The 13438-nt window shown below is 47.1% G+C and overlaps 2 protein-coding genes across 5 annotated transcripts in view; both read right to left on the bottom strand.

Annotated features, from left to right (window-relative positions):
- The window catches only part of LOC6901770 (uncharacterized), a 42342-nt gene that overhangs the window by 16210 nt on the left and 12694 nt on the right, over window positions 1–13438 (bottom strand). The gene's annotated exons all lie outside the window — the stretch shown is intronic.
- On the bottom strand, window positions 5742–6285 carry LOC4814875 (uncharacterized). Its single transcript, XM_033383372.1, has 2 exons — window positions 6177–6285; window positions 5742–6120 (listed from the first exon to the last, which is right to left on the bottom strand). Exon 2 carries the CDS (start codon window positions 6117–6119, stop codon window positions 5814–5816), a length of 306 nt encoding a protein of 101 aa, XP_033239263.1. The 5' UTR covers window position 6120; window positions 6177–6285; the 3' UTR covers window positions 5742–5813.

The following is a 13438-nucleotide window of genomic DNA, read 5'->3' as shown; positions in this document are numbered from 1 at the left end:
AGACAGGTATAGAGAGACAGAAAAGAGAGCTCATAGCATCGGATACTTGGAATGCATTGATGCACTCGTCGTTGCACATGCAAATGCAGGAAGTTGCTAACGAAAAAAAAGCGAAACGTTGCACTGGGAATCTGGTGATGGATTACACGCTGCTGCCTCTGGGCCAACGGGAAACGGACCGCGTAGAGCGGATAGTGGACTCCGGTCAACGGACAGGCATCTTCTGCATCTTCTTTGCAAAGGATGGGAGACAATTCATTTATTAAACTGCACTTAACATCAACACCACATCATCATTAATATTAACAGCACACTCGGATTCGGACATTGCCAAGGTGTTAACAATGTTGCTTTGTGTCGAGGATCCAAGCTGACCATCAATTTTGGGCCTACGACAGCGATTTGTAATTGTGGATAGTGGATAGTAGGTAGGGAATGCTACAATGAAATGTGCGAAAAAGGAATCAAATAATAGTTAAGTCCTGAGGTAACCATAACGTGAAGTCGTGTTTATTCTCCTCAGAATAAGATACGATTGGAAAAATATTCCAGAGAATATGGGATTGGCCATCTCTGCCCTTAGATTGCAGATCAATGGAGCTACCTATGCTACCAGTCAACAGCCACCACAATCTGTGTATCGCCTTTTCGCCAAAGTCAGGGAGAAAGAGGGCAATGTCAAGAACTCATGTTCAACTGTCAAACTAAACCGACAAACCGTTAATTAGCAAATCAAAGATATGCCACGCTACAGACAGACACAGACACAGACACACATCAGCATCCAGAGCGGGGCATGGGGCACGAGGCACGGCCAGAGTCGAGTCGAGTCGAGCCACTGACAGCTCACAAAATCCGACAGTTGCGCACATTCGAGAAAAGATCAATGAGAATTGTGAAAGAGGCTGAAGAAGTCCAGCAAACGGCCAGCAATTAAAAGGCTAAAAGCAGAGGTGATGGTGAGATCAGCGACGAGGGAGGCAACCGAAACGTTTAAAGCGCCCAAAGCCCGTCAACCTGTCAGGGGACTCCGAGGCCGAACGGGGGCAGGATCGGTTAGGACCTGCACGGTTTGGTTTTCGGTTCGTTCGGTTCTGGATGCGTGGACTTACAGAGCGGCTCAATTCAGCCGTTGTCAATCATAAGCTGGTCCATCTGCGGCACCAGGAATCCATCCTCCTCCCAAAAAGCCATACTCTATCCCCCACCCCTCCCCCCCAGCAATGGTTGAGCGATCTAAGCACTTCTAACATTCCCACTCCCATTCCCAGTCGGATCTGATGCTGATGCTGAGGCTGGAATCGTAGTCGCATCTGTCGGATTTGCATTACCGCGTCCGACTTGCCTTGAAATTATGTGAAATTGATCAATTTCAACGTTCCTCTTCTGCTGTTCTGTTGCTCTGCTCTTTTGCTATTGCTGTGGCCACATCCCCACATCCCAGCTCCGTTGCGCCGTGGCCAGAGGAGCATTTAATGTAAAATGTCAATCAAAAATTGCTCAGAATGAAAAAAAACTTTGAAAATTTAATTAGAAATGTGTACACGTCTGGCAATGGATGCCTGGGAAAATGGGAAATGGAAAATCTTTTGCGACTGCTCAATTGAAGCGACGAGAACTGAAAAGCTGAAGAACTGCAGAGATCCAGCATAGTGTCAGGAGTTGTGCTAATTGTTAAAGCTCTCTGTCTGTCAGCCGCAGATTGGCTGGAACCGATCTGAGCCGCTGCAGATCCGAGTGGGAAAGTTGTCATTCGAATCGGTGCAATGGTAAAATATGATATTCGAGATCGCTTGGATAGATGGGGGGATCGATAGAACAAAGAAGGATAACGAATGACTAGGAGGCAAGCCCACCGATGTCAACATTTTATTCGCTATACTCAAAATTAGTATTGGGGTGTATTAGATTTGTGCGGAAAGTGGACATGTCTAACGCCCAGAAGAAAGTTTTTCCGACCCCAAAAATTATATATATTTAAAATTCGAGTCTTAGAGGCATAGAATTAAAGGAAAAAAGCATCAGAGAAGTTGAAGACTTGGAAACAAAACTGTAAATGGAAAGATCGCCCCCTTGAAATTATTCAAGGGGTAAATCTATAATGGAGTAAGGAAATATTACAGTATTTTCGATGCTGAAACAGAAATCTATGATAAATTCTTGGAATATTTCTGGACTCGATTCCAAGCCACAGCTGGGGTTCCGTAAGCAAACTGATTTCGATTTCCCTGAATTGAAATACCCCTCGGTCCTCCCTTGGTCACTCCTTACCCCTGTATCCAGTGTAGCAGTCGACTAACATGGACTTATAAAGACATAGCTCACAGTTTAATGACTATAAATTCATTTCGGAGTATGAAATTTTGGTCGGTCTGTCGGGGCCATTCGTTGGAAATTGTAAAACCAGCGACAAACAACTTAAATAATAATAATAATAGTTGTAAAAATAATCATAAAGCGAGAAGCGAACAAATGGTGAGAAAATAATCCAGCCAATGGACAATTCGTAGTTTTTAGTCGAGTACTCGGAGAAGCTGAAGTTGGAGTAATCAAACTATGGAGTTGGAGCTGTGTTTTTTATAGCACTTCCCAATTAGAAATTCAAGTCGGCCCAGCGCGTCGGTCGACATCAAACGCCTGAGCCTGAGCCAGAGCCAAAAGACGAGCTCTGTATTAATTTGTCAACCATTTCAGACCCTCTCTTGGAGTATGTATGTACATATATGTATCTCTCCCAAGTTGTCAATGGGAAAGGCTCAAATGGTGGAGTGGAAGTGGAATACAGTAGAGTGGTCTCTCTTTATCAATGGGCGGTGGTTCCAGTCGTTCCAGTGGTTTCAGCCATGCTAATTTAGTCATGAACAGTTTTTCGGCCTGGCATAGGGCCATATATCATATTTCTTGTTTGTTTCGAGATTGTTCATTTTAATGCTTCATTTCTTTGAATTTCATAATTACACGGCTTTGACCGCTCAACGACTCTTGCTCCATCTGCCCCTCTGTGCTCCTCCGTGCCCCTCCGACGCGTCTCTTTCTGTGTGTAGTAACTGTTTTTTGTTATTGTCAGTTTTTCTTGAATGAACTTCGGCTTTGGCTTTGGCTTTGGCTAACTGGTTAACACTTTACACAGAGTCCGTCCACACTGGCCGTCTGACTGTCTCCATGTCCATGTCCCCGTCTTCGTGTTGACTGGTTTGTGGACTTCTTGGCTTAATTAATTATTGTTGTATAATTTGTAGTTGGTTGGGGCATAATTCACCAGAAGCAAACCATTCATGAATGGTTCACATTTTCCCACATTTCCGGTACAGTTGTGCTCAAAACGTTGCCACTTGACCACTATCGCTGGCTCTTTCGGGACCCGGACCGCTTTTCGGACCGCCCCAAGTTGGCTGCTGCTTCAAGCCATAGCCATAGCCATGGCCAAAGCCAAAGCCAAGGCAAAAGCAAAAGGGCGTTGTGGGCAATGTCAATCAATTGGTTCGCCGACTTGGTTGGCTGGGCTGGCTGCCCGAGCCAAGCAAAAATGGCAGCTGACTGACAGACAGATCGAAAATGCTGCCAGAGTCCAGAGTACGGGAAGGGGACGGGGATGAGCACGGCGATGGTGATGGTGATGGGGGCATCGTTGGCCTGGCCAACAAAAACAGCAGCAAACTGAAATTGTGCCGAGGACTGGTCGATGAGGCTGTCTTTCATAGTGACGGGAGCGTGACACGAGTCAGACCACGAGCAACGAGCAATGTCCTCCAATTGGATGGTAGAGGAACATAGACCATTACATAGGAATGTGGAATATGGGTGCCTTCTAGTCAGAGGAACTCTGGAAACAGAACATAATTGAAACAAATTGAAGTGAAACATCTTATACTCGAATATGGGATATTCTGCTTGGAATTTTTCCCTTTTAATCCAAATATATATTCAGGCAAATCGCACAACTCCACAACACGAATATTCCTCGATTTTTAGCTATATATATATAGCCAATAGTTGCGATAGTTGCATCGCCGAAACAATCGCCAAACAGCCCCATCGATACCATCTCGAAAAAGCGATGCTGCAACTGAAACTGGAACTGAAGCTTAGGCGCCGGGGTATGGGGCATGGGGCATGGTCTGCTGGGGCAGCTTGTAGCTGCCTTGACAGGCGGTGGCATGGCACGGCGCAGCCACGACTCGTAGCCAGCCAAATCGATCGAACTGCCTTCATTAAACTGAAAAAAAGCAGAGCAATGCCGGGCCTGGCCGGGTTCCCTCTATCCATCCCTCTCTGTCTTAATAACTCCTTTCCTGCCGCCGATTTGGAAGCAGCAGCAGCCACGAAATGGAGTTGCAGATGGAGAAGGAGATCACGGCTGCTGCTGCTGCTGCTGCTGTTGCTCTTCGATCGCTGCCGCTCCATTGCTCCATTAATTTCCATGTTGGCCACAATTTGACTTCTGTTCGCTGCTCATTCAGACCCCTCCTCCCTGTATCTGTATCTGTTTCTCTCTCGCTTTTGGTTTTTTGCAAAATTTACGAACCGTGATTGCGAGCCTCAGTCCCTCGATCTGTCGGAGCGGCATGGCACGCAATTTGCGCTTGAACGGAAAATAAAACAAAAAAATCTGCAACAAATTGGAAGCCAATAATCAAATGTCAGTCAGGGTTCCCTCCCTCGGCGATCTCTGCGGATCTCTGGGCTCTCAGTCAGCTCGTCTGACAGTCAGTCAGTCATTCAGTCAGCCAGCCAGGGCGGTCGGCGGTCGGCGGTTGGCGGACCAGCGCCAAGTTCCAAGCTCCAGGCCTCATTACTCAAACTCAATCTCAAAGCCAGGCTGTGGCCCAGCAGCCTGTCTCTTGTTGGCCTTCGCTTGGACCCTGGACGGGGTCCGATCCGGAGACCTGGCGGCGTGTCCGATCTGCCTGTCTATTCATTTGAAAGTTTTCGAATTCGATTTTGATTTGATTTCATTTCGGGCTTCACGCTTTTCTGGTTCTTTAATTAGTTCATTTTTTTTTATGGACAGGGAATTCTCAGTATGGTTCAGGGTGTCGGGGTCACCGCGTGTTTGTGTTGTGCCAGAATTCTCGATTGCAATGTCCCGATATTGTTTATTGATTCCACATTACGCCCGCCGCGTATAATTAACAATAAAAAATTTCAAACACATTTTGACACAATTTTAATAGTCAATAAAACTCAATGGAGAGCGTGAAGAGTAAGAGGACAGGAGTGGAGTGGAGAGGAGAGGAGCCCCAGAAAAGACGAGCAGTCAAACAGCAATGAAGCGGAATTGTCGCCACTGATGTGACCATTGTTCAAGTGTGGCTGTGGCTGTGGCTGTGGCTGGCTTTTGTGGGTTATTGCTGTTGACAAATCGATAAACAGCTCAATTAGCATTTTTGATGCCCAGTCGTTAAAGAACCCTCCCCACCCGTCTTCACAGCGCAGACTTTGGCGGGGGCTATGACTGACTGACAACTGTATGGCAATCATAAATCAAACCATAAAAAATATATCAGGAATTCGGTTCAATAATCAATTTGTATGCGCTGTGTATGCCCGTGGCCCCGCCACAATTATGCAAATCGAGCTGTCAAGTCGGGGAATTTTTCTGGATGGAAGGAGGAATCTGAATCTGAAGGGGGTCTCAATAAGCCAGAGACTGTCTCCCACTTGTTCAAACACATTTTTTAGACGGTTATACATTTAATTTACAAGGTCTAAGATCGAAGTGTTTGTGACGTGAGGGGGGATCTTTTCGAAATGGCTTTTAATTCTGTATCTTGTTTGGGTTACATCCCTCAACATTGGACCATCTCACGACCTTATATACGATCGGCTGGGGGCTGGCCAATCTCATTTTCAATCATGCTACCCGAGGAATGAATTTCCCTGTCGCTCTCCTCGGGAGCCAGCATACATTTCTTATAGTGCTCCAGACTGAGGGAGTGAAGACCCTTGAGCGAAGTCAGGCCTGTGTCTGTGATGTTGAGGCTGGAGAGGAACTCCCCGACGCTGGAAAAGTGAACGGCATTGCGGCGGCTGCGATTGATCAGAAACTGGTCATCACTGCTTTCCCTGTTCACGTTGGTGATGTCATCGTCAACGACTATGGTCTGCTCCTCCACCATTCTGCGGAGAATTGTATTAGAGCTTTAAAGGAAGGAACCAAATCTTTTACAATTTACAATTTTGGTTTACAATCTTTTACTGTCTGATAACTCGTGTCAATATCCAAAACAAAATGAAGGTGAAAACCAGGCAAACATAAGCAGCAACCAGGCCAACAAAGTGCCGGCTTACAGTGGGAGCATGTCGGGAAGGAGCGAAGGGGAGCCCCGACCCGGCCTGGCCCGACCCAATGTTATTTCTATAATTCAATCACGTGTTATCGAATCGAATAATTGAATAAGTCATCGTGTTGAGCGACACAAATTTCATTTCAATACGCAGAACGTTTAACGAACGAATCAGGGCCTCAAAGACGATTGCCGATGATTGAACGATGGAACTCCGATGGAACGGGAAGGTGCAGGCAGAGGGAAGAGTCAAAGTCAGATTCAGATTCAGAGGCAAATTCAAAGCAGACCCAGAGGCAGAGTCATGCCCAGAGACGAAGACGAAGACGGAGACGGAACCAGCGGCCAGCGGCAACGTGAGTGATTGTCGCAAAAGCTCAAAGGCGACAACAGCTCTTCGAATTGTACTGATTTTTATTTATTTTATGTTTGAACCGAAACGCTTCTGGAATCCAAAATGAAATGCGACTGCGCCCGGGCCTAATAGTAGCGGGTAGGGGAGTCCGCCGATTCCCGGTCCCCGATGGTTGCCAATTGGTGTGGGAAAATGCTGCTCTGCCAGTGAATCGGTAACAGGCGTGGCGGCTGGCACTTCGATTAACATGTTCACCTCGTTGCGATTTCAATCGAATTTAAATTGCCCCGAAAGTGGATCTACTGATTGAGAGATATAGCTTTCTGTTTTGGTTCGATTTTGTGTATGGCCCTTAAAAGGTGGAATGATCTTTGATATATGAGGATATCATGGCAGATAATCCATTGAGTATACGTCAACGAGCCTTCGTTCAATGTAATCAATAACTTAGTACAATAGCTGAACATGCTTCATAAATTTCTAAATTTGCCATTAAAATATATATACTTGCAGGAAAGCCATGAAACCCTCAAGTCTAAAATGTTAAAGAGGAAATTGGGGAAAAAGTACAGACATCGTTAAGGTACTAAACCTACGCCAAACTTCACTAAAATGCTTCTGTTTGGCTTTCTCATGGTATATTTCATCGCAGAAGTTTCGCGCCAGTTAAAACAGAAGTTCTTTACACAAGTTAAGCTTATAGATTAGGGCTTAATCATTTTAAATAAAAGATCTAAAGCTGACTCAGTGGATTCAAAAAGAATTTCACACCCAAGAAAGCTATCTAGATGAGTCAGCCAGTCAGTCAGTCAGTCAGTAATCAGGGAGATCCCAACGCATTCTCCCCTACACAGAAAGGGTCTTCTGGTCGCCCAGGTCCCTCGCTCGGACTCACGTAAACTGGGTCGATAACTGACCTACAAATCGCCCAGGCATGCACCCTGTCCAACGGCTGACTGGGGTACCCAGATCGGGGAGGGGAGGGCCGGACAGCAGTTCGATGCACGTTCTCGAAAAGCGAGAGTTCGATAGATTTTTGACATATTTTTGATCGGCACATTGAACCCGCTGAAAGGCCCATTCACACGCTGCCGTCCGTGGGAGAAAAATGCAGGGGACTGCGACCTGGGATCTGGGATCTGGGCTGGGATCGCTAAAGATCTACAGGTCTGTGTCCTGTGGATGGGGATGGGGTTGGGACTGAGATGCCGAAAATTGTGGTGTGCTGATTGGAGGGATTGGAAAGGAGTGGAGACTGGACAGGGCCTGGACTTAAACAAATCAATACGAAAACGATGCAAATGGCAAAAGGCATGTCAACAATGCTGGCGAGTAATTGGCAGTGCAGTGGATCGGTCGGCTGATGACGCTCGCTCTGATGTTGATGATTGCGCTTCGAGTGTTGGCTTTGTGTGATTGCGATCGCGACAGCAACAGCGACAGAGACATGGAAAGGTGCAGGGTCTGGGCTGCCTGGGAGCCGCCAAAGTGCAGCTAAACATCTGGAGCAGGAGCAATGCCAATGCCAATGCCAATGCCAATCTGAACCAAACCGAACCAAACCGAACCGAACCGAGTCCACCCCACTCTACTCCACCCATTGCTGGCGATCAGTGATCTTTGCCGACGCAGAGAGTCCGAGTCAGAGCCAGAGCCAGAGCTGGGAGACCGAGCCATGAGGAAGCCGGCTTTGATCTGTCACCGCTCAGCGCTCACCGGTTACCCAATCGAATCACGGCAGACGCGCGCGGCCTCAGATAAAATTATTGAAATTACATTGGCAAGACGCCGTCGATCAGTGGTAACAGCTGCGATCTCCTTATTTTCTTCGAGCGACTCCAGCCACCAGCCTCTGGGGCCGTGTTTTCCCGCTCTGAAGACACAATCGCCAACACTTACAGGACAGGGAGCGAGCGATCCGGCGAGAGCGTTGCGGCAATAATTATCGCTTTTAGTCTCAACTTGGCCTGTCAATGTAATTCCAAAAATGTCGTCAGTGTCGCCCGGCACTGGCATAGTAGCTCATCATCCCCAGATCCCCAGGTGCAGATCCACGGACCAAGAACTACCAGAGCACCCAGAGCCAGAGGAGCACCTCAGTACGAGGCTGGAGCTGGAGCTTGTGCTTGATCGGCCCTGTGATTTCTCATTCGATTTCGTGCCGCTCGTTCGCCTGTTCACTCGTTTTTAAAATGTAATCATCATTAAAATATTTATGGGTTATCTCTCGCTCTAACCAACACCAAACACTCCGAACACTCTGAATTCCCCGTTCTGCCCTCTCAGAGATCTCAGTTCTCTGTTCGAGCGATCCATCCAGACTGGACGGCTTGTAATGACCATACATAGCAATTGGTTCTCACGTTCGTCGAGAAAAAAAAACAAGATACTCGTACAAAACGAACACAAAGTGAAAAAACAAACCACAAAAACTCGTTGCCAATTTGGCGTCATCGTTGTCGCAGTCGCAATCGCAGTCGCCGTTGTCGCTGTCGAAGGTGCAGTTAGGACTGAAGTTGTCATCGTCATCGTCACCTGTGCATCACATCGAGATGCTGCAGGGACTGCCGTTTGCTGGAGGTGTATACATAGATCCCTGGATTTGTGGTGCCATGTGAAGATCGATTGATTCTGTTAGCCGAAGACTGTGTTGCGGATTGGTTAGGATTGTAGTGAATGTTCTACATATCCCAAAGGAATCTTTGTACGACGATAAAGTGCCTTACTGGTATTTCTTAAACAGCTGACACTGCTTAAATTTATTGGTCTATAAGGTACATCAAACAATCATTAGAAAAGTTTTTTTGTTTATATATTTACAGAACTATCAATCTCTCTGAAGTTTCTATTTGAAGTTCGAAGCCTTGACTGCAGTTGGGATACTCGCTTAATCGATCCATAAAAAGATTCCATATGATTTCATTTGGATTTTTATGCGAGTCAATATCTTATGATCTCCACGGAGCTGTCGAACAATCGAACATTAATCGACTCTTCCTAAAGCAAATCCAGTCTCAAAATCGATCGGTTTGATGGTGCTAAGTAATGATGTTCTTATAGAGACTGCAAAGATGTATCTTTGTATATGTATATGTATATCTATAATAGTAATATTAATGCAAACTTTTAAAGATTATTTGCTAATCACAACTAAAGAGGTTGTAGGTCCTAACTCTCCTCCAGAATCTCTCCATAGTCTATACATATCAGAGAGATTTCTTTAGATCTATAGGAAATCGATTGCTCATCGTCCACTTTGGATTGTAGAACTCCTGCTAATCGTAAGATATATTTCCGATAACTTATCTTTGACTTTCGATTTTAGACTCTTCCAACAGAAGTTCAAGGAACCCACATATCGTTATACTTGTACCCCCAGCGTATGTCTTCTCTGTTTGACAACGCTTCGATTTGTGTGCTCGGCCAGGCGTGATCACTGTCACTGCCACTGGCGGCGGCGGCGGCGGCGACACTGGACGCCCTGGTCCACCCCTGGCGAGGCATCGAAGACACCGCCCCGAGTTCACTCGTCAGATATGGAGGAGTCTCGAATGTGGCCGCTGTTGTCGTTTATCAATTATGACAAATCTTTGCGCATGCGTGGCCAGCGTCGTCAACGCGGCTATTTATAAGCTTGGGTAAAACTTTGGACCCTCCTCCGATGCCGGTGCCGATGCCATTGCCGATGCCACTGGCGCATCCCCAGAGCTCTTCCTCATGTGTCCCATTCCGTGTTTCATTTTAATTTGTAATTATTTCTTCAGCTTTTTTGCTGCCTTCGGCTGCTTCTTTTTCTTGCTTCTTGTGTAATTTCAAACGATTCCGTGGTCGTTGTTGCTTCAGTTGCCTTTGCATGTCGTTGTTTTTTTCGAACTTCATTTGCGCTTCGGTTCGGTGACAAATAAATTAAGTGGCAGCCTCAACCAGAGAGGGAACACCAGCAAAAGCAACGCCATGTAGCGGCAAAAACCACAGGAAAATAAATACTGCCCGGCGGCTCTACCCATCATTACAACAAATGCAAGAACACCACTAAAAGGGGCCTAAAAAAGGGTGTCAACTAGTGGATTCTCAGTGATTTCTGATCCGATTTATTTTCAATAACATACTCTCAAGCCAGGCAGTGTTGCAAAGGGCATAATACAGTCTTGGTTAGTGCAGGGAAGTTAGGGAACACTTTAAGTGTACATTTCAAAGAGATACCTTTCCATTTCCCGTCCATTGTCCAGCCCATCACTTCATGGAGTACCCTGGAATACGAGTGTACCCACACCAACAGCAATAATAGCAAGTAGCTGCAATTAAGAGGAGTCGCCATCGTCTTCGTAGTCGCCGAATGGTTGGGGTCTGAACTACTGGCAAAGAATGCTCCTTTGTATTAAATGTTCGGCGACTGGAAGCATACAAAGCGGTTGCTGTTCGAGCCAAGTTATTAATCAGAATAACTTCAATATTTCATCGATGATTCGGGCAATACTAAAGGGGGTCTTTTTCTTGGAATTCTTAACATATTTAATCGATTGAATTCTCTCCAAAGTATGGCGTTCTCTGTGAAACATCTTGGCGTTAAGCCTCACTTCCTGGAGGCATCCCGACTCGTTGAGCCTCAACCCACACACCAGCAGCAGCAGCAGCAGCAGAAGCCCTCAGCGCGCACATCATCCACTCAATCAAAGGACCGATTCTGCCAACTTGAGGCCAAATCAGCTGCTACTGTGCAGCTGACTGAATGACTGAATGACTGAACGACTGATGGACTGTTAGACTGAGTGAGTGAGTGAGTGAGAGCCCGGGGGGTATCCAACGCTTCAGATCCCAAAAGGTGCATCTGGGCAAGTCGTTTATTAATTTGGCATGTGACAAATTATGCGTTGGCCAGCAATTAGAACTCTGTAGTCAACGGACAAGTTTTGAGGCTTCTCTGCAACTTGTCTTGGCCTGAGTCTTGGTCTTGGGACATTTAGCGCTGATTTAACAAAATTTTGCAGCCAAGACAACGTACAAACAGCTTCGATCTGGCCGGGATGCTTGCAGCGATGCTTGCAGATGGGAATGCCTTGAGGATGGGCATGGAGATGGAGATGATGCCGAGGCTGAGGCTGATGCTCGGCCTGAGGACGAAGAGCGTCAACAGACGACAAGTGGCACTTTGGCGCATTAAGAAAATCTGTACAAGTGTCACTTTGGCACACACAGCGCAGAAGAGAGTCCCGGCAGAAGCTCCACTGCAGTAGGAGTCGGCAGATGGTGGCTGCCGGGGTGGAATGGTAGAATTATAACGCCAACGTTTGGCATCAGCCTCAGTCTCAGCTCCAGCTCCAGGCCCAGCCGCACTCCCAGCCCCAGCTCCAGCTTCAGTCCCAGTCAAATGCAATTTCATTGCACAACAAGGATTATAAATTTTCGAGACTGGCCTCGACCATGGCCAGGGGCTTGTTTAATCACTTTTCATTTAAGGCATGAGGCAAAAAGTATGCATACAACTATATGGGTGTATGGGTGTATGCCTGGAAGAAGAGCCTCAAATTTGTCCAGTCATCGGCATTATTTAATGAGTTGCCAACAGGTTGCCAAGGCAGAACGAACCCAAGGCGAGCCATGCAGAAAATCATCAGGTTGAGCCACCAGTCACCAGTATTGCTCCCCGTACCCGTACAGCTCCCTGTTTAGCGTCCCCTATGAGGGTCTGCCCAGATCCAAGCCAAAGTCCGTGGGCCTCTGCTGCGGATTCAGCTGAGTCAGCGCCGCAAACAGAAGCCAACAGGCGACGTCGGCGCATCAGTCGTCGTCAGTCCGCAGTCCATGGTACAGGGTACAGGGTCCTCGGTCCATCAGCCGGCCTACGCCCGGAGTCCCAGCCCCAGCCCCAGCACCAGCACCAGAGAGAAGCCTGCGCCCTGCTGAATGTGTCATGTAAATGCAACTTGTTGGCTGCTCTGCCTCTGACTCTGCTCCAGCCTCTGCCCCATGCCCCCAGCCTCTGCTGCACTTGACTTTGCCTCTGTAGCGGCTTCTGGTGCGCTGCTGTGTCGCTGCGTGTAATGTCAATTTGACAGACAAACTGTCGACCGTTTGAAGCGTATGCAGCTACTGTCTACTGTCTACCGCTTGGCCAGCCACCGATTATGATTTGTTTGATTGTGGCCTGGGTGCCAGGGTCTGGTGCGCTACCCTCGCGAGAGCAAGGCGTATGCGTTGCATCGATCGATTAACAACAAGGAGAGCTTAAGGGACAGACAGCTTGCCTTCCAAACAAACTCGCAAATAATAATCCTCGCTTATTCACTTCCTTTTAAGAAGAAGAAGCAAGAATTTATGGGGATACCTAATTTTTATATATAATTATTTCTCGGGAAGAATCAGGCCTATTTTCATAATCGATATATATATCTATATATATATATATCCCTTTCGATCCCATGCACAGATCTATTCTCAGCGGATCGGAAGGAGTGGAGGAGGCCCGAAGGAGTTTGCCTGCCACTGCTACTAGTACTCGTACTTCAGCTTGAGAGTCGCACTCCAAGTGCCACTCCACATGGTCTTAGGGACACACACACACAGATTACACCGAGAAACGGCGGAGGGGACGGATGAGACGGAGGAGACAGAAGGCTGGCGTTGGCATCTACAGCATTCAATAAAGAATGTTTGCGATTTTTATCTTGAGGCAGAGACTCGCGCGCGCGGTTTGAGGTCTCACCCCGATCGGCGATCGGAGATACTCTCGCGCAAGAGCAGATCCCACAGCCCCGATCCGATCCGAGATCCCCATATGGACGGAACGGGACGGGAC

This window comes from Drosophila pseudoobscura, chromosome X (genome assembly GCF_009870125.1).
Source record: "Drosophila pseudoobscura strain MV-25-SWS-2005 chromosome X, UCI_Dpse_MV25, whole genome shotgun sequence".
NCBI lineage: Eukaryota > Metazoa > Arthropoda > Insecta > Diptera > Drosophilidae > Drosophila > Drosophila pseudoobscura.
Note: the sequence above shows the minus strand (reverse complement) of the source record. Positions and strands in the feature narration are given on the sequence as shown.